Source organism: Bos grunniens, chromosome 19, assembly GCF_055505025.1.
Source record: "Bos grunniens cultivar Pamir isolate PY7600 chromosome 19, Bosgru_T2T1.0, whole genome shotgun sequence".
NCBI lineage: Eukaryota > Metazoa > Chordata > Mammalia > Artiodactyla > Bovidae > Bos > Bos grunniens.
Genome location: NC_141183.1, coordinates 49,599,354 through 49,621,435, shown reverse-complemented (window position 1 = coordinate 49,621,435; position 22,082 = coordinate 49,599,354). Strand labels below are relative to the sequence as shown.

Below are 22,082 nucleotides of genomic sequence, written 5' to 3'. Positions count from 1 at the left end.
TGCCATCTTTATGAAACAGTTTAATCACGTTTGTATATGACAAGTGACACAAACTTGTTTTAATCTATCACATCTATGTATAAACTGTGAACACTCGTAATCCCATGCTCTAGGAAGTGAACGCTGTTAACAGTTCGTTTTATCGAAAAACAAGCTTGTACTATATTGTTTTGCACTTAAATGAAATTATTCAACATGGACATCTTTTTCATGCAGTACATGTGCATCCACCACATTCATCTGAATAATCCAATAGTCTACTACTGTACAGATAAACCAAAGCTTATTTAACATTTTTCTTCTGGTTGATAGATATGCAGCTATTCCTAATTTTCACTCTAACAACACTACAACAAATACTCTTGTATATTTTTGCTCATTTGAGTTACTAGCTCTGTGAGATGGACTCCTAAAAGCATGACTGCTGGTTAAGAAGACTCGAATATTTAGAATTTTGATAGCTATTGCCAAATGTGCCTTCCAAAAAGGCTGTACCAAAAAATCCTTTCCCCACATTTTTACTAACACTAAATATATGTTTAAAAAAATTTTTTTGCTAAACTGAGAAATGAAAAATAAAAGGAAACATCTTAATCAGGCTTAGCAGCTTTTTCGAAAGAAACAGCTTAAGGATTTAACTAGCTTTATTAAACTTGATGTTTAAAATACATATGATAAAGAACTACACATTTTTAGCCAAAATTCAAGTATCTGAAGGCTTCAGAAATTCTTTTGCTTTTTAAATAATGAAAAATTCAATGTTGCATTGTTTTGCTGCTGCTGCTGCTGCTAAGTCCCTTCAGTTGTGTCCGACTCTGTGCGACCCCATAGACAGCAGCCCACCAGGCTCCGCCATCCCTGGGATTCTCCAGGCAAGAACACTGGAGTGGGGTGCCATTTAACACTGCTTAATTTCCACTGCCAGTGTCCATCATAATCCAGCAATCTTTACTACATTTCTTGGAAAAAACACTTGCTCGGATTCACTTTCAGAGATAATTTGGAATACACACAGCCTCTTCATCTACCTGATTTGCAGCGTAAGCTGACATGAAGCCGCTGGAAGCCTGGGCTGCAGCTCCCCCGACTGGCCCAACAAGGTTAATGCCCATGACTGGCTGCCCGAGGGTGAGGGGCACGGAGCCTGCAGGGCCTGAGGGCATCCCTGTGGGCTGACTCACAGCAGCTGGCAAAGTCACAGGAAAGCCACTTAAGGTTGGAACAGGAGCCGCTGGAAACTGATTCAAAGCATCGGGACTCATGGCAGGAACACCCCTCTACACAGAACAGGAGGAAAACGGGGACATTTTAGGAAACTGCAAACCACATACGGCCCGCATCTGACACAGAGACCTAAATGTAAAATCTGCAGCCCTGGGGTTTTCTCTCTGACTCTCCCAGGACGCAGGAATTTGACATCAGAAAGTAAGTTATAAGGTTAATGTAAATCTAATATGTAGCAAAGAAACGGCCAACACACACTCAATATGACATTTTCACTCTGACAAGTTTGGTTAATTCACTGTAATCAAATCCTTTACAATGATTTTGTAATATGAGAAAAACTGCTGCCAGACCGAGTACACTTTATCTATATCTAAGGAATTCTAGACAAGGACTTCAAAGGACAGAGAAACTTCATCTATTACTAACTTTCAAGCTCAAAAGGATTACAGTTAGGTCAGAGAATGTTAATATAGTAAAGCCTTTAAATAAAAGAGTATTGTGCTAGCACGCATATCATATAAACAGTACATTCTGAAGAACTCTATCCTGAAAATAACCTAAATTTTAATGTTCAAAGAGTTCTATAAGTTGTAGGAAAAAGGATTCATATTCTCCCAGTTTATATTGAAAATATACACCTAACCTTCTAAAGAATGTCTACCTGTGTTGCTGCTATCATGGCGAGAACGGCATAAAGTTCTTCTTTAGTCAGTTTTCCAGGTGTGGTTCGATTGGCCAAGGCCCATATCTGTCCAAGAGTTTCCCTGGGAAGCCCAGATGACATCAGGATGGGATAAAGTTTAGCGGTGTCTATTCCAGTTGGAGTCATTGTGGTTTCTAAAATTTTCTTATAGGCATCTATTACAGGAAAGACCAGATAACAAATGTAAACATATTACAAATGATTCACCTTTTTTGTTGTCATTGATGCTTATAAATGAATAATCCTAAGTCAAACTGCTTTTACAGAACTGAAGCCACATCAAGGGTTTGAGTTGCTACAAAGATATTCAAGTGGAAATGTCCAGCAGACAATTAGGGTCTGGAGCTTAGAAGAGAGGCTGGAGCTTGGTTCTACAGATGAAGATTTTGGGTTAGAAGTAAGAGGGAGTCTTCTCACCAGGAGACAGTACAGCAGTAAGACAGAGGTGGTGTAAGCAGATGCTCTGGATTTTAAAAAAGAAGTTGTAAAGTAATGATGGTGGAACTAATCTGCAAATATTAATAGCAGTGGGAAGCACAAATTATACCCATATCACCTCTGTCTTGTCCCAGTGAAGCAGAGGCTATTAGAGAAAACATCACTGGGTAAGGTGTTTGGGAACAGAGCCTTCAGAGGAAGACACAGTTACAGCTGAAGTGAGAGAGGAGAATAAGTGTTTGAAAAAAAGGAAGGGTTCACTGGGGAGTCTTTCACAATAAAATGGACTTTCTAAAGGACAAAGTGGGAAAAGCTGTTAGGGATAGGGTTGCTGAATAAAATACAGGATGCCAATATTGCATGGGGTATACTTATTCTAAATAATTTTTTGCTGTTCATATAAAATTCAAATTTAACTGGATGTTCTGTATGTGGATTTGCTGAATCTGGTGACCCTAGTTAGAGGAGTTGATGGATGAAAGCAGGTTTAAGGTAGAGAAAAATGTTTAAAAAGAAATTTTACATCTAGCATTACATATGGATTAAAGGTTAGTAGGCGTGCCATACGAACATATGTTTTTTAAGTTTGTATTTATTTATTTGGCTGTGCTGGGTCTTCACTCCTGCATGCGGGCTTCTCATTGAGGTGGCTTCTTTTGCTGCGGAGCATGGGATCTAGGGCACGCGGGCTTCAGCAGTTGTGGCTCATGGGCTTAGCTGCTCTGTGGCATGTGGGATCCTCCCAGACCAGGGATGGAACCCATGTCCCCTGCATTGGCAGGCGATTCTTAACTACTGGACCACCAGGGAAGTCCAAGAACACATATTTTGGCTAGGAAATTACGTGTGTGTTTAAAAGCTTCAGTTGCTAAGTCGTGTCCGATTTTTGCGACCTCGTGGACTGCAGCACGCCAGGATTCCCTGTTCTTCACTATCTCTCAGAGTTTGCCCTAATTCATGTCCACTGAGTTGGTGATGCTATATTTTGATAGTGTCTTTTAAAATAGTAAATTTAAGACAACCTTTTAGAAATAAAAGTTATATGATGGTCATTAAAACATTACAGCAAAACATTTTTCCTTCATTTATATAGTTATTTCATATATGAACTGTATTTAATTTTCTGTACTCTTTCAGAAAAAATAAAGTTATAATTTCTTCTGCATATTCTGTAGCCACAATAGTAAACATTTACAACTACACTACAACATTTGAAGTAAAGTATCCAGATAGGAATCTTGGGCAAAAAAGCTTTTTACCTGGAACCAAACTCTCATTGTAAATCCAAGGAGGCATTCTGGGCTGAACAGGATCCTGTGAGGGAAATACCCCCACACCTAGGAGATAAAGAACACCATCTAATGTATGTAATGGTCCGTGCAACAGAAGTGGAAATCACACTGAGTCATGGCTTTTTATAAGAAACATGCTGGCTGGAGACACTAAAAAAAAGTCACCAATTCAACTAAAATTTGGTTTCTAACCAACTCTTGTACATTAACACTGTCCTAAGGCATAAACTAAAAACACAGTTTATGTTTTTATAAAAACATAAAACAAACAAAAGAAAACAAAAAAACCCTAAGATGTATCAAATCAATACTCTGGATCATATGAAGCTTGTACCATTCACATATATTACAAATTACAGGCAAAAACATGACAGGCAGTGGTTTAAAAATTACGTGTACAAAAAAAAAAAATTGTCCAAGCTTCACTTGCAGCTTTTAATAATGTTTCTTTGCAAAGTTTTATGTTTTAAAATCTTGAATATGACACTGCTGCCTCAGATGTATAGCACTGTTATTTACATTTTTTTGTTTTCACTTTGTCCTGTAAAACAGCCTCCAAGAGTTTGCCTCCTGGGTTGTCCACATTCATCTCTGCAAGCTGAGTTTACAAAAATGTGGATCTTCAGGCAGCAGTGTGTATGGTTTATTTCCAAGAAGCAACACATATTCTCATTGGTGACTTTTTCAGTTAAATTTTAACTTTTCAACCTTAAGGAAGAACAGAAAGTTTAAGAGGGGGAAAAGTTTTTATAAAATAGAAGAAGAAATTTTAAATCAGGAATGATTTTGATTAAAACTGGTTATCAAAAAAAATTTTTTTAAAGGAGTAACAGTGTATTGAAAGAATTCAGAGCAAAATCGTAGGGGTTAATTACAGAAAAGAATGCATTACAAATTATTTTAAGCAAAAAATATCAATTAGCAAAATCAAGCAGCATTCATTTTAAGATTAACGCTTAAGGTGTTAGCACTGGAGCGACATTTGGTTACATGAACTTTTTGCTGAAAATTTCATGAGCTCACCACTCTCTTCAATGCACAGGTTTTGGTCTGAAGTCTTTGCTGCCTCTGCAGTAGTGGTACCACTTACACGTCCATCTACAGCACCCCCATTACTGGCCATTAAACTGGGATGGTTCTTACTGGAACCTGGGCCTAGGGCCTTGTGCCCAACTTCAGAGGTATTAAATTTAATTTGTTCCTGCCCAGATGTACTTAAATCACAAGATACTAGGAGCTTCTCCTCCAAGGAAGAGCCTAAACAAACAGCATGAAGGATTATTTGTATAGTATTGCAAGCTTCTAATTTTTCAACCATCCATTTCCACCCCCAGATTCTAAAGGGAAGGCCCTGCCACATATAATTTAAATTTTGAAATAATTCAAGCCCACACGTTTGTACAGAACTGGAGATACTTTAGTGATTTTAGAAAACTTAACCATCGTTATCTTCTTTGATTCTCAGGAATTCTGTGAGACAGAAGGTAGAATGGCGTGGGGGAAGATGTGTTACCTTAGAAATTTGGTGACCTACACAAGATACAGACACTTCTATAGACTACTGCCTATTTCTGCATCTGTCAACTGAGAAAGTGTGGACAAGAACATGTCAGCTAAGAGCCCTCTCAGCACTATTCTAAATCTCAAGACAGAGTAAGTGCCCCCCCCAACCCCTCGTTCCCACATGTGATTAAAACCGAGGTACAGAAATGTTCAAAGATTTGTCCAAGGACAAACTGACAGTAAATGGATACCCTGGGCTTCTGAACCCCCACATGCTTTATCACAGAACCAGAGAGCACTTTCTAGAGCAGCTTTCCCTGGCTAATTACTCTTAAGAAAATGATCATGGGTATTTCCCCAAACAAGAGTCACCTTCTGAAAAAATCAGTTTGTTACTACAGTTCTAACGTGGTTTAAAGGGATCATAACTTCTTAGATACACCTATCGTTTAAAAGTGGGCATTTAATTTCTAAATACATGGGGCTTTTAAAGTAATCTTTGATATTAATTCTCATTTTGAAATTAATTTCTCATTTAAATGTTTCTTCTCTGCAATCAGCCTCTGTGTTTTTTCAGTCTTTTAACTTTATTGAGGCTTTCAAAGGCTAAGTTTTGGTAAATGTCACAGTGCACTTGAAAATATGTGGGTTATTTTCAAATAACTTTTGATACTGGTTTCTAATATAATTTCATAGTAATAAGAGAACAGACTGTGTATCATTTCAATACCTTTAGACCATGAAACTTCTGCACCTTGTTTTTTTCACCTTGCTTTATGTCCCTGGATATGTTCCAGTGTCTCCTGATTTACAGTTCAGGAAATATGAACAGAGTTTGTATCCTGCTGTTGTATGAAAACCATATAAATCTTAATTGTTGAATTGATTCACAGTGCTTTTCAGGTCTACTATATACCTCTATTTTTCTGTCTGTTCATTGTATTAATTTTTGAGAGCTTGATACTGAAACTTTAACAAAAAATCTTAATTTACTTAAAAATAACTATAATATTTAGTGGAACTATAACTTTTTTCTGTATTTTCCAAGTCTGCTTTAAATGTGTTAGCATACTTTTGTAATTTAAAAAATAATAATAAAAAATAGGTCCCAAAGTTAGCAATAGAAGTTTCAAATCACTTTTTCAGAACGTGAGGCCCCCAGATTTTTTTTTAAAAAATCTAGATTCTTATCTAGAGTCTTATTTTGGTGAATTTCAATAGTACTCACATATTCAGGCCCATGTTTCTTTGCCAACATCACTGTATTATTCTACGTATGTAAGTGAAATAAATTTTTCTAGATTTTTCAAAATATTTTCATTAAGAGCTTAGGAGTTACCTGTTTCCTGCACATTGTATGAGGCTGAAGCAGTAAAGAAACAAGGAATTTGCCCAGGGACACCATGTAAGGCAACAGACATAGGACTCTGACCTGGAGGGAGAGGCTGTGCTCCAGCCTTCTGTACATGCAACTGGCCAAGTGGGGTGGTGGAATGGAAAGACTGAAAAGGCTGGGAAGTGGAGGAAGGCCCACATGTGGGAACTTCAACAGGCCCCTGCATAAAGTCACTGAATTCTTCTTCATCAAGAAAGGCAGGTGATGGGGAGACAGTTTTAGTAGAATGAGATGATGTGGGATAATCTGCAAAACGGAAAATGGCAATGAAACACACAGAAATGAAAATTAACAGGGGAAAAGAAACTGAGATGTAGCACAACTCCAACAGAACATACTGAAGCATGAACAGTGGAGGCGACTAAGAAAGAACATGTAATGACAGTCACACGGAATCATACAATGAATGCAAACACTTTGATGTCTATCTATAAATAGCTTTTTGGTCTTTTTAAAAAAAGAGGTTTTATAGCTATTTTGCATTTGGTTCAAAAGCAGAAAACTGTAAAATTCAAAATCTCTTTCCTCCTTTTATTAGAATAGCACTCATTTTTTTCCTCGAGACCATTAGTAATTTACATCAAAGTGGTGATTACTTTTGAAACTCAACTATCTGTTTATTTGGATAATATTTTCTCAAACCAATATAAATAAGAAAATCTGCCTATATGCTGCTGAATACATTTTAGAGATACACGCTGATGACTAAATTTCCTTAGGCCAGTAAAAAACAATGCATGACACATACTTATAATTTTTGATAAATCATGCCTAATTGATACACTTAGCATAGTTCATATTTCATAGGAGGATGAAAGCTACTATACAGGGAATGAAAATTACAGGGGCAACAAGAACATCAAACACATTACCAAAGTGATGCTTTCTTGGGAGAAGCACCAAAATTAGGACACTATAAAGTGTTAAGTCAAATAACTTAGCAGCCAATTAAAAAAATAAATCCTAGCTAAGCGCTATGTTTAAAAGAACTCTGCCTCTAAAAGATACAAATGTCACCATGGCTTTTTACTGTCAAATATGAGATTCACTTATGTAATAAACCTCTCTACAGGGATTAGGTTTAATAATCTAAGGCTCATTCACAATAATATTATTGTTGCTTCTTCACATTGCAAACTTTGAATTGCTATAACATTTATTAATACTAAAGTCTAATGTCACAAGGAGCAGTCTTTTTTTTTTAAAGCCCTCATTTGAAAAATGGGGACACTTATGTGCTTCTCTTTTGGATCTATGAAATAAAACCTGGAAGCATTAAAGTTCTATAAAAAGTGCAAAATGACTATAAAAAATGAAGAAAAAAGAAAAAAAGCCATGTCATAATGAATCCCAACCCTCCCAATAATGGTTACTGAGAGTGTCTGAGAGTGTGTACTTAAGTTCTCAGTTTCGGTTCTCTGACCATTACTGGTAGAACATAGCAATAATGGAAAACTGAGAGCTACTATGAATATTTTTAGATGGATCCTATTTAGGCTAAACCAATTTTTTTTTTTTTTTTTTTAGGCTATACCAATATTTCCTTGCATTTGACTGGAATTACTTTAATTCTATGTGGCATATATTTGGCTTAAAAACTCATAGCTATATATATATGATTAATAAGAAGTATAAAAATTATGTGATACAGTTTGTATTCACTATTTTAAGATAAACAGTCTATAGGGGAAAATTAAAAGATGTCTTTGGTGGAAAAAGGCTGGAAACTCTTTAGGTGCTTTAGGCCTAGGTTTAAGATCCTAGCTGGAGAAGCTCTGGTAATTCCTTGGGCTTGCTTCAGAAAACAAGTATTTTTCTAGCTAAGCATGAAGCAGTTAACTAGAAATAGCTAACTGCATGCATGCTGACTGAACTCAAGAGATTAACTGAACATCAAAACCCCAATGTATTATTTAACCTGTGAGGTTGTTAAACTATACTTGGTTGCCCAAACAAGGCATTCTATATGGATAGAACAGTATGTGACCTGACAATGACCATCCCTCTCTGCCTTCTTCTCCTTTTTCTAAGCTCCATGCTGGGTCCAATGTTACCATTCCAATGACTATACTCCAATGATTTACTGACTAGCTCATTCAGCTTATACATTTTCACCTTGAGGTATGCTTTTCCTTTTCTGAACTCATTCTGATCACTAATATCCATTCCCTTTTCAATCTCAGTATATATTTTACTTTGGGGCACACTTTTTGTAATGATAACCTGAGTATATAATCTAACAAGTGAAATTAATGGACAGAGGCAAAGCTGTCCCAGAAAGTCAAGAACTCATTACTGTGCCAACATTAGATTATTTCTTCCTGATATCACCTATAAAATATAAAGGTTTAAGATAAAATTTGTCAATATGACATATGCTAGGAAATAATAGTATTTAGCTGAATTATTTATGAAAACTATTCACCCATTAATGGTAAGCTAATCTTGAAATTAGCTGAGAATAAAATGTCAAAATATCAAATTTTAAAAAAGGATGTGGTAACAGCTATGTGAAGATAAGATTCATTTCAACTGCTACATGTTTAACACACATGCAATCCCGCCCCCCGACCCCCATAAATTTCCTTTACTCTGCTTTATCAGGTACTTTTCCTTTGCTTATTTGATGATGACATAATGAAATGAATATAAAAAATAATGAAATAAAAACTACAAAGAAATATATTTTCATTTCTACAAAGAAAAAACTAAAACTTCACAAGAAAATTATTAAATCCATGACTTTTTAAAGGAATCATTGAGAAAATCTGTAAGTTTAATCACATTGAGTAAAACCTAAACTAGTTCACTAGTTCATAAAAAGTAAAATTAATTTAAAATAATAAGAATGCAATAGTAAACTCATTTACTACATTTGCTTTGAGTGAATGAGTTTTACTAATGTTAACATACTCATTTGTACAGAAGATTTACAAGTAAAGTTAACATACTGACATTTACTAGAAGACAAGAAGTTTTCCCTGCAAGACAGTTATCTAGACCAGAGCTCTTAATCCACTATAAATTTTAAAACATCTAAATCTGTATTTAGCTTGAAGTAAGAATTCAACACTCACTCTCCACACACACACACACACACACACGTCAGTTAAAAACACAGGGACTTCAATCATCTTCCATCAAAAGAAAATTAAAATTAAAACTACCTGGTTTCTTAGGGTGTGATGCTGGAGTAGGGTGCATCTTAGCATCTCTGGAAAACCCATCTAAGTTTCCTTTTATGGCTTCCAAAGCATCATCTCTACTCTTCTCTCCTGTCTGAGAGACAATAAATGTATATATATTTCTTCACTTACCTCTCACACTTTGTCCTAAATTCACACAAGTTGAAAGAGAACTGCAGATATTCAACTATTTCCAATATTTTTACCACATATGTTAAGCAGTGAATTTTCCAAGTCAGAAAAACACTGACACACAGCAAAATAAAACAGTACTCCATAGAATCTTATTAAAAGGTCCATTTAAAACTACTTTAGGGCAGTGGTCCCCAACCTTTTTGACACCAGGGCCCAGTTCGTGGAAGACAATTTCTCCACAGATAGGGACGGGGATGGGAGGTGTGTGTGTGGGGTGGCGCGATGGGGAAGGCGGAGATTGCTTTAGGATAATTCAAACACGTGACGTTTGTTATGCACTTAATTTCTATTACATCAGCTCCACTTCAGATCATCAGGAATTAGATCCCAGAGGCTGGGGACCCCTGCTTTAGGGTATAGGAGTTCGATATTAAGTCTCCAGTGTTAATGCTTCCCAAGAAAAGGTTGTAAGCACCCCAAAGGTAGTACACACAGGTGGAGAAGATAATGCCTGACATCTCATTCCCTTCAACAATAAAGTCTCTTTACAGAAAGAGAGAAGTCCTTCACTTTTGGACTTAAGACAAAGGAAAATCAATCAACCGCACCTACAGCCGGGGCTGGTGTCCCGGTGACAAAGCCCACTGAGTGAGTGAGAGGAGGCACGCAGTGGGTGTGCGTGGGGCGGAGTACGTTACCTTGGGTTTCACGCTACTCAGAAGTCTGAGCTTTTGCTTCTGCTCTTCAAACTGGCGTCTTTTTCTTTCTTCTTCTAAGAGCTTTTGCTGCTGTTCAAATCGTTTTCTGAAGGAAAAACAACCATTAAAGAGTCAGCTTCAGGGATTATTAACTGACTGTTAGATTCATACTTCTTTTACTAATAGCTTCAGCAATGTCACCTTGCATTTCTAGAACTAAAAACTTCACTGATAATTGTACCTAATTTTCTGAAGATAATCCTATGTCTCCACTATATGAATTTCCAAATATATGAAATAAGTCTAAAAAATGATGTACCTAAATTATAAACATGAACTTATTTCTTATCTAATTTGCAAAAGTAGGAGACAACATTCTACATTCAAAGTATATATATATATATATAAAAAACAAACAGGGAGGTGGACAAAATAAACACACTCTTTGCTCTGCATACAAAAAAGAAACTTCTACTCGGGGAGGCAGTACCATACATGAGAAAGAGCAATGGCTCTGGGAATCAGGAGGCCTGCACTTGGGTCCAGGTTTTTCCAGTAACTGTGTAGCCTGGACTGACAAGTTGCTTATTTCTCTGGACTTCATTTTCCCAAGATGTAACATCAGTGGATTGAATTCTAGGATCTCTAAGGTCCCTTCTGGCTTTAAACTTTTAAATAATAAGAGCATTTTAAAGAGCTTTAAGGGCACTGTGACTGTTTCCTCTTCAAATCTGCACTACAGATTATTTGACCATTTTAAACTTAAGTGCTATCATGCATCTTTATCCTTGCATCCTGAGGTTTCTTACTGCTGCTCCTCAGCAAACTGCTTCTGCATGTCTGGAGTGTACTGTGGGCCTGGAGGACGCATTCCCAGGAATGGTGCTTGTCCCAGGTAAGGCATTCCTCCTGCTGGTATTGGTCCCATTGGGATCCCTGCCTAGAAACAACAGACAAAGACTTAGGCTTAAAAAACACAATTTCTCCTTTTTTTTTTTTTTTTGGCTGTGCTACGCAGCATGTGGTATCAGTTCCCCGGCCAGGGATGGAACCTGTGCCCCCTGCAGTGAAAGCATGGGGTCTTAACCACTGGATTGCCAAGGAAGTCCCCACAACTTTTTCTTTTAACTACTACAAAGAAAAACTGTAGCTTCCATAACTTTTCTTTTCCTCTTTAGTTGGTGGTGTGTGCTTCTCATCGCGGTAGCTTCCCTCGCAGAGCACAGGCTCTAGGGTGCTCGGGCGTCCGTAGTCGTGGCGAACGGGCTTAACTGCCTGGCGCCGCACGGAATCTTCCCGGAGCAGGGAAGACAGAACCTGTGTCCCCTGCACTGGCAGGCAGATTCTTAACCACTGGACCACAAGAGAAGGCCTGTATTAATTAACTTTAATAGAAGATTCAAAGGACATAGGCTAAAAATGAAAAGCTCCCCTTAATATCTTGCCTCTCCCATGCCTTCATGTCTGAGAGGACCACCACTGCTAACAGTCTGAGGAAGTGTGCATCAAATCTTTCAGACTGGGTGTGTTAGAAAGCACACACACACACACGTTATATCTGGTGAGCTCACTGAGCCATACTCTCTGAGGTGTCGTATCTTACATGTCTTTGTATTTCTAGCAATAGATAAGAGCCTGGCATACGGCAGTTATTCCACAAATGAGATTAAACACGTATTTCCAATATGTATGATAGGATAACGAATATTTTGATATTATTATACCCTTGGTATCCCAACTTTTACAGAAAAAAATATATTTAATGAATACTAAATGACGTATCTTCAAGATCTTTCTGCGTTGTTGGGTGTTGTCATTATAAACATGCCTGAACCGGCTAAGTCTGCTCCTGCCCCTAAAAAGGGCTCTGAAAACGCTGTGACCAAGACCCAGAAGAAGCACGGCAAGAAGCGCAAGCGCAGCCGCAAGGAGAGCTGCTCCGTGTACGTGTACAAGGTGCTGAAGCAAGTCCATCTGGACACCGGCATCTCGTCCAAGGCCATGGGCACATGAACTCCTCCATCAACGACATTTTCGAGTGCATCGCTGGTGAGGCATCGCGCCTGACGCATTACAACAAGCGCTCAACTATCACATCCAGGGAGATCCAGACCGCCGTGCACTTGCTGCTACCTGGGGAGCTGTCCAAGCACGCCGTGTCTGAGGGCACTAAGGCTGTCACCAAGTATACCAGCTCCAAGTAAATATAATATGCCTAGCCGCTGTTAACGGAGAAGGCAATGGCACCCCACTCCAGTACTCTTGCCTGGAAAATCCCATGGACAGAGGGCCTGGTGGGCTGTAGTCCATGGGGTCGCTAAGGGTCAGACGCGACTGAGCGACTTCACTTTCACTTTCAAATGACAAATCAATACAATATTATAAAGTTTACTGAAGTGTCCAGAAGAATAGCATTGCACAAGAGCTAACCACAGAACTTAATATGAATCATGATGACGGGGACGATGGAAATGATGGTTAACAGCTAATTTTTACTGAGTGAAAATGTCTCTATTCTTCAACCTTCTCCCTGAAACGTTCCCCTTCAGTTCCCTAACTTGAAACTTGGCTGTCCCTGGAAGCCCTCTCACTTGGAGACTGCTACTTTTCTTCAAACATTTCCTGTAAATGGACAATATTCTCCTTGGTTCCAAACCCCTTTTCTCATCTCTTTTCCTTCAAAACCCTGAACACATTTTAATTTCTTACAATCAGACTTCATCAGTTACTCTCCTACCCTATTTATGCCATCTACTCCCTCACTCTTCAACTTCAAATCCTTGCTATAGTCCATTCTACTCTTAAACTGCTCCCGGTCAATAATCACGAGGATGACTCATCTAACACTGGCGTTTCAGGTCTCATCACAATCATGTTCAACATACCACTCTAGTTTCCCATTCCATGGTCATCGCCCCACTCATCTGGCCCAATAGCTGCATCATCTCCAAAATCTTGATTTTAAGCATGCCAATAATTGACCACCACTTTCTATTCTTCCAGTTCATGCTCTCCAGCAATTCTTTTATTTCATTAATATTTCCCTCCCATCCATTAGTCTTTCCACTTTCCCACCACTGATCATGCTCATCATGTCCTCACTTCTCGTCTTGCTCAGCTTAGACTCCAGGATTCAATATTAAATATCCTTGTAAACATCCTTCGCTCCCCTACCTCTGGCTTCCTTGGTATGGTCACCTGGGACTTCATTCTTGTTAGTCAACTAATCACTTTCTCTTATCCTTATACCCAAACCACTTAATCTTACTGGAGAGAAAAACCTTGAAGAGTCACCTTAAATTCTTTTAAAAAATGTTTGTTTGTTTTTGGCTTTGCTGGTCTTTGCTGCTGTGAGGGCTTTTCTCTAGTTGTGGTGAGCAGGGGCTCTCTAGAGGCAGTGCACACATTCTCACTGAGGTGTCTTCTCGCATTGTGGAGCACAGACTCTAGGGCGTGCAGGCCTCAGTAGCTGCAGCTCCCAGGCTCTACAGCACAGGCTCAATAGTTGTGGTACATGGGCCTGGGTGCTCTGAGGCATGTGGGATCTTCCCAGACCAGGGACTGAATCCGTATTGCCTGCATTGGCAGGTGGGTTCTTTGTCGCTGGGCCACCAGGAAAGCCCCATCTTAAATTTCTGGCTACAAATCTCAAATGGTTTCCCAACACAGGAGCCTTACAGGGACTCTTACCTTGTAAGATTTCAATGCTTTGAGTTGCTTGAGATTTGCTATGGCCCAGCACATTTCAATTTCAATATTCCATGTTTGCTTAAAACAAAAGTAATTTCGAGGACTTCCTTGGTGGTCCAGTGATTAAGGCTCCATGCTCCCAAAGCAGGGGCATGAGTCCGTTCCCTGGTCAGGGAGCTAGTATCCTGTATGCCACACTGTGTGGCCAAAACAAAAGTGTTTTACAATTGTTGGACACAGTATCCTATTATCCATTAATCAAGTTTGTTAAGAAGCTCGTTTAAAATGTGTATCTTTACTGATTGTGAACTTGTCTATTTCTCCTTATTTTTCTGTCAGTTTCTATCTTACATATTTTGAGGCCAGGTTATTAGGTGCATACAAACTAATATCTTTCTGACGAATTTAATCTCTTATCAAGTGAAATGCCCTCTTACCTCCAGGCTTTTAAGGCTTTTTGACTTAAAAGTATATTTTGTCTGATTTTCCTTTAATAGAAATCATGCTAGTATTTCCCTCAAATTAAAAAAAAAAAAAAGTATTTCTTTTGAACTTTTCTAAAATACCTTCTTGTTCTGAACCTTTACTGAGACTGTGGAAGACTGTTTTAAGGTTTAGAAGTAATACAATACATGTAAAGTACCTGGAACACTGTTTAGCACATATGAGTAAATAAATAGCTGCTAAGTCGCTTCAGTCGTGTCCGACTCTGTGCGACCCCAGAGACGACAGCCCACCAGGCCCCCCCGTCCCTGGGATTCTTCAGGCAAGAACACTGGAGTGGGTTGCCATTTCCTTCTCCAAAATAATAGCAGCTACTATAAAATAATTATCTTTAACATTAGAAGTAATACTGATGACAGAATACTTTCAAAAACAGTAACGATTCCATTTTTTTTCTGAAACAAGATTCTTCAAATACAGAATTAAACAAGTAGATAAAAGAACACAATAGTTGTAATACAGATATCATTTTATTGTGTTCCTGCCATACGTCAGCCATAGAACCAGTCATATGTTTACATAATTCTCAATAAATGTAAGATCACAAGAATTAGAGATAATTCTGATAATGATTAATAAATAGACCTTAATAAGAACAAACACTTATGAAGTCTGTACTAAGTCCCAGGGGCTTTTCTAAGTGCTTTACATGTATCAATTAATTGAACCCTTATAATAAACCTACGCAATAGGTGCTCCTATTCAGATAAGGAAACTGAAGTAGAAAATAGTTAAGTATCTCACTCATTACTGGCAATGACAGAGCCAGGATTAGAACGAGGCAGCTTCTGGTTCCAAAATCCATTTTCTCCATCATGCTATGCTGCCTGTCCAGTTATCAAAAACCACCACCAAATTCAGACTTAAAACTATTTTAAATGTTTTTTTCTGCCTATTCATATGCTCAGACACATTACCTGTTCAATGAATACTAGCAACCTGGCAGGTTTATAAATAGTTTCCAGTACTTTACAACTGAAGTTACAAGTAATATTGCTTAATTACTAACACTCTATTCTAAATCCTGGATGGTGGTGGCCATGCATATTTATTTTTAATCACAGTATGGTTCTCTTGCTGCTAAAAATTAGTGTCATAGTCCTAGTATTATATTTCTCCTTCTCCCACTATAATGTAATCAGTTCCTTATTTTTTCCAGTTTTATTGAGATAATTTGACATATGATAATACTGTATAAGTTTAAGGTAGGTAACATGCTTATTTGATACACTTGTTTATATATCACAAAATGATTACCACCATAGCATTAACTAACATTTTTGTCATGTCACATAATTATCATTTCTTTTTTGAGGTAAGGGATTAAATTTCTTTTTAAATTTTGACTTAGTTTACCCAAATCAAAACTTGTTCTTAGTTATGTTCAATAACATAGAACACAGAAGAAATCACTCAAATCAGACAGGCTAAAAGACAAAATGATATATTCCACAAAAATAATAAAGAATGAAAGAAGGTGTTATTATCCACATTGCCTTTCTAGTTACACAATTCTGTTCTTCAAGAAGATTCAAACTTTCTAAATGGCATTGTGTGTTTCTCCTATTCCTTAAAAGTAACTTTATACATGTCATACAGCCTAATTTTAGGCTTTCTTTTGAAATCTAGATAAACTGAAAGGTTAAGAGATACCAATCCTTATCTATACAGTGAATGAATAACACAGCAAAAACAAAAACAAAACAAAACCCACTCAGAAATCTGAGATACATTCAATAAACTACTCAAAAGACTAAAACACAAATAAATTAACCCCCAAGCTGAAAGTTACCCAAGACTACTGAAAACCTGAACAAGTGGAGAGATGCGACAGCAAGACTAAATGAGTGAAAATGTCAATTTCGATCAAAATCCCTACAGGTTTTACATGGAATTTGCTCAACTGATCTCAAAATTCATACTGAAGGGGATGTGGCCATGAATAGCCATTATTCTTTAAAAGAACAACAGAGGCTCCACTCCACCAGATAAAGGCTCATCTTGGGTTAGAACACAAGACAGTAAGGCATGTACTGATGCAGGTATAGACACATACAGCAATGAGGCAAACGAAAGAGCTTAAAAACCAAAGAAAGCATGTGAAGAAATTAGGCATTACAGGAGTCATCTTAGATTTCAACAGGTACAGAATGGGCTACTGATAAATGATTTGGGGGATAACCGTCTATTCAAATAGAAAATAAAATTAGGCCCTTCAGCATCATACTGATACCTAAAGAACAATTCCAGGTAGGTTAAAGACCTATATACAAAAAATATAATTTGTTAATAAGAAAACACAGGAGAATATCAGTACTACCTCTGGGTTGGATTATGTCATAGATGAGACACAAAAAGCTCAAACCATAAAAGAAATGATTTATCCATCAGACTTAACTTCTACAAAACATGACACCATTGACAAAGTTAATAAATAAGCCTAAGTCTAGAAGGACATACTGACGGCACAAATAACCACAAAGGTTAGAATCCAGAATACATAATGAACACTTATACAGAGTGAAGTAAGTCAGAAAGAAAAGCAGCAATACAGTACACTAACGCACATATATGGAATTTAGAAAGATGGTAATGATGACCCTGTATGTGAGATAGCAAAAGAGACACAGATGTACAGAACAGTCTTTTGGACTCTGTGGGAGAGGGAGAGGATGAGATGATTTGGGAGAATGGCATTGAAACATGTATATTATCATAAGTGAAACAGATCGCCAGTCCAGGTTCGATGCATGAGACAGGGTGCTCAGGGCTGGTGCACTGGGACAACCCTGAGGGATGGGATGGGGAGGGAGGGGGGAGGGGGGTTCAGGATGGGGAACATGTGTACACCCATGGCTGTTTCATGTCCATGTATGGCAAAAATCATTACAATATTACAAAGTAATTAGCCTCCAATTAAAATAAATTTTTTAAAAAATCCATAAACTCAAAACAGAAAGCAAAAAATTGGGAGCAACTTAAGTGTCCATCAACAGAAGAATATATACATATATTTTCCTGCAACATAATACTACAGAGCAGGTGTGTGTGTGTCTATGTGCACGTGTGTGTGCACCTGGTCACGTCTGACTCTTTGCAACCCCACAGACTGTAGCCCGCCAGCTCCTCTGGAATTTTCCAGGCAAGAATACTGGAGTGGGTTGCCATTTCCTTCTCCAGGGGAACTTTGCAACCCAGGGATGGAACCCATGTCTTCTGTGTTTCCTGCACTGGCAGGTAGATTCTTTACCACTGTGCCAGCTGGGCAGCCCCAGCAGCTATATGAACACTTAAAAAAAACCTTTAAATAATACAGTTATAATTTTCTTCCTCTATTTACCCAGAGATTATCACTGTCATAAATTCACTTTTGTTTCCTTTCATTTCTGTATATGTTTATATAATTCATGAATGTCATAATCTCTAGGCTTTAAAATTTTACATGTGTTTCCTTCTGTATTTGACTTTTTTCACTTAACAATGGTTTTCTCCAAAGATTTATCCCAGTTATGGAATGATGCCGATGAAAAATAAAAACGGTGTTGGAAGAAATTAGTCATAAATAAATAGAAACATAATCCATATTTCATGGATTGGCAAACTTAATATCGTTAAAATGTTAATATTACCCAAAGCAATCTACAAAAGAAATCCCTATAAAAATCCCAATGAGATTTTTGCAGCAATAAAAAAATCCATCCTAAAATTCATACAGGATCTCAAGGGACCCCTAATAGCCAAACAGTCTTGAAAAAGAACAACAAAACTGGAGGATTCAAGCTTCCAGATCTCAAAACCTACCACCAAACTACAGCTATCAAAATAGTAATAGTACTGCCATAAAGCAGGCTTCCCTTTTGGCTCAGATGGTAAAGAATCCGCCTGCAATGCAGGAGACCTGGGTTCGATCCCTGGGATAGGAAAACCCCCTGGAGAAGGGAACGGCTACCCACTCCAGTATTCTGGCCTGGAAAATTCCATGGTCTGTATAATTCATGGGCTTGCGAAGAGTTGGACACGACTGAGCAACTTGCACTTCACTTTCACTGGCATAAAGTAAGACTGTTACAGAGCAGTGGAAAAGAACAGAAAGCCAGAAATAAACTCTTGTATATATGGTTCAAATGATTTTTGATGAAGGTGCTAAGACCTGGGTAAACGACAGTCTTTTTCAACAAATGGCGGTCATCAACAGAACTGGGCCCTCAGCCAACACCCTATACAAAAATTAACTCCAAATGGATCGTGAACCAAAATGTAAGACCTAGAACAATAAAACTCTTAGTAGAAAACACAGAACAGAAACTTCATAACACTGGATTTTGCAATGATTTCTTGAATATGACATCAGGCACAGTTAACAAAAGAATGAATAGACAACCTGGACTTCAAGAAAACGTTAAAAATGTGTATATTAAGAGACACAACCCACAGAGTAAAAAGGCAACCCACAGAATGGGAGTTAATATTTGCAAATCACATATATGATACGGGATTCATGTCCAAAATAAACAGGAAAGTCCTAAAACTCAACAACAAAAAACTCAATTCAAAAATGGGCAAAGAACTTGAACAGACATTTCTCCAAAGAAAGAGAAAGACTGTATGCTTCTATTTACATGAGGTACTTAGAGTAGTCAAAATCACAAAGACTTAAAGTATAAGGGTAGATGCATGGGGTTGGAGGGAGGGAAGAATGGGGAGTTATCGAACAATAAGGATAATTTTAGATTTACAAAATGAAGAGAGTTACAAGAATGGATGGTGGTAATGGCTGCATAACAATGTGAATATATTTAATACCACTAAACTGTACACTTAAAAATAGTTAACATGGTAAACTTTATGTGTATTTTACTGTAACAGTGTTGGAGAAAACATAGGAGGAATCATATTACACAGCTAACATAATCAAGACTAGCAGACACACGCATCAGTGGACTGGAACAGAGAACCTAGAAAAACACCCAGATAAACATGCCTAAGTGCTATTAGGTCGACTATGTCGCCACTCTGATCTTGAACTTCCAGCCTCTAGAACTGGGAAAACTAAATTTCTGTCGTTTATAAGCTATCCAATCTCTCATATTTTGTTACAGTAGCCTGAACAGACTAAAAAACAAGACAAAAACTGACAGAAAATATCTGCAAACCACACATCCAAAAAAGGGCTAGTATGCAGAATATATAAAGATCTCTTGACATTCAACAGTTGATAGCTTATGGTGAACAGTGTCAGAATTTGTGGTCTCTGAAGGAGAAAATTTCATTCTGGGACCCAAAAGACACAGTGTCAGTCACTCAAGAGCTTTGTGTAGCAAAGTTTTATTACAGTGAAAGGACAGAGTGAGCCTCCACCAAGAGGCACTAAAAGCAGGTAGCAGAGTGCCTGCCTCACCAGTTGCAACCATGCATCATGTACTCTTCAACTGGCCGCTTGAAAAGATAAAAAACAACACTTCAAGGCTGTACAGATTCCATTAGACCCTTTCCCAAGGCATACATCCTTGAGATAACTTCAGTACAAGATTAGCCAGAAGGAACCTGTTCCAGGCAAGGTGTTTCTGGGTGAGATATATTGTTGCTGAGAAATAGGCTCCCAGGCAAGATTTGTTACAATTTTAATTATTAACATAGAGTCTAAGAAAAGCATTTCCACCAGTAAGACATTGTGCCTTGTGATCATTAGCTCCTAAAGAAAGGCCAGTTCTTGGGCAAGATACATTGTTGCACAAGGCTTAAGGAAAGCAAGAGGGAGAAAGTTCACCTCCTCCTTAAAGGGCCCCGGCCTGCCTAAGCTTTAACTCTCTCACAGTAAAATAACAAAAAAAATCCAACAAGAAAATGGACAGAAGATAGAAGCAGACACTTCTTCGAAGAGAATATAAAGACAGCAAGTAAGCACATGAAAATATGTCTAGCATCATTAAAGAAAAACCAATATGGAGGCCACACTCTGAATATGTCCCTAGGCCACAGGCTCACAGTCACATAACCAAATCGTAACACTGTTCTGATTTCCCTGAAATGCTGCCTGACCTGAAACAAAACCTAAGCTTTCTTCATGTCAATGTGACATCACAGTATTCTACCTAATAAGCTACAAAAAAGTAAGCTTAGCAATGAAAAGGAAAGTAAATTTCGAGAAACTAATCACAGTAGAAAACAATGAATTCATTCATGTTTATAATAAATTGCTAGAATCACTTGTGGTTTGAGGTCTCCCTGTTCAGGAATAATTTGTTTCTTGCCCAATAAAATATCCATATCAAGTAAAGCTCCCTGAATTTTCTTTTGACATTAGTCACAAGGGAAATGCAAATTAAAATCATGAGATATCACAACACACCTATCAAATGGCTACAACAGAAAATAACACCAAATGCTAGCAAGGATGTAGAGAAACTGGATCACTCCTATATTGCCTGTGAGAATGTAAAAGGGTATAACCACTCTAGAAAATAGTTTAACAATGTCTTTAAAAACTAAACTTCCAAATACCATGCCATCTAGCATTCCTGGGCATTAATCCCAGAGAAATGAAGCCTTATGTTCAAAAACCTCTATCACAGCTAAAAAGTAAACCAGTCCAGAAGTCCTTCGGTGGGTGCGTGGCTAAGCAGACAATAGCACCTCCAATAATGGAATACCACTCGATAACAACATGAAGGGAAATACTGACGCGTGCAACAACTCGGACGACTTTAGAGAGAGTTATGCACAGCAAAAAGAGCCAATCTCAAAATGTTAGCGATTCAATTTAGCTAATGCTGAAATCATATAATTATAGAAATGGGGGACATACATATTAGTGATTGACAACAGTTAGGGGGGCATTCAGTGGGAGAGAAGTGAATTTGGTTACAAAATGGCAACATGAGGAGATCCCTGGGGTGGTGGATGCTCTGTATCTTGACTGTATCAAGGCCAACATCCAGCTGTGATATTACACTACCATTCTCCAAGCAGTTCCCACTGGGGGACTCTCTGTATTATTTCTTATATACACATGTACCTACTTTACCTCAAAATTAAAAAGTTTAACTAAAAATGGTTTACTGGCTCACACATTGTTCATCATATATTTCATTCTTACCTGAATACCTGAAATATTTTGAATATTAACCTCAAAACGTATTTGAAATCTTGTTAACTGTGTTCTTTTTATGAGTTCTGGGGAGTAGAGGGCTATGAGGCAACCAAAACTAATTTTCATCTTTGACTTTTATCTGTGTATCCTTCAAAGATTTAAGGGATGACTAAAGAATAAGAGGTATTCTTCATACACATCTGTGGTTGGTTAAGGCTATT

At 37.8% G+C, this 22,082-nt stretch overlaps 1 protein-coding gene across 40 annotated transcripts in view; it reads right to left on the bottom strand.

The window, feature by feature from the left end:
* The window catches only part of SYNRG (synergin gamma), an 85,428-nt gene that overhangs the window by 47,926 nt on the left and 15,420 nt on the right, over window positions 1-22,082 (bottom strand). For 18 of the 40 annotated variants that reach the window (XR_015148283.1, XR_015148284.1, XR_015148280.1 and 15 more), the window contains exons 4-11: window positions 11,387-11,517; window positions 10,578-10,683; window positions 9,727-9,838; window positions 6,596-6,805; window positions 4,684-4,917; window positions 3,628-3,705; window positions 1,889-2,085; window positions 1,029-1,277 (exon numbers count right to left, since the gene is read on the bottom strand). Coding sequence is in view for 33 of the 40 variants with exons in the window: in XM_086360364.1 (XP_086216490.1) it covers window positions 1,029-1,277; window positions 1,889-2,085; window positions 3,628-3,705; window positions 4,684-4,917; window positions 6,596-6,805; window positions 9,727-9,838; window positions 10,578-10,683; window positions 11,387-11,517 (1,317 nt within the window). In the remaining 7 variants the exon portion in view is untranslated. The remainder of the gene's footprint in view (window positions 1-1,028; window positions 1,278-1,888; window positions 2,086-3,627; window positions 3,706-4,683; window positions 4,918-6,595; window positions 6,806-9,726; window positions 9,839-10,577; window positions 10,684-11,386; window positions 11,518-22,082) is intronic. The other 22 variants (XR_015148282.1, XM_086360375.1, XM_086360377.1 and 19 more) reach the window with 6 other exon arrangements.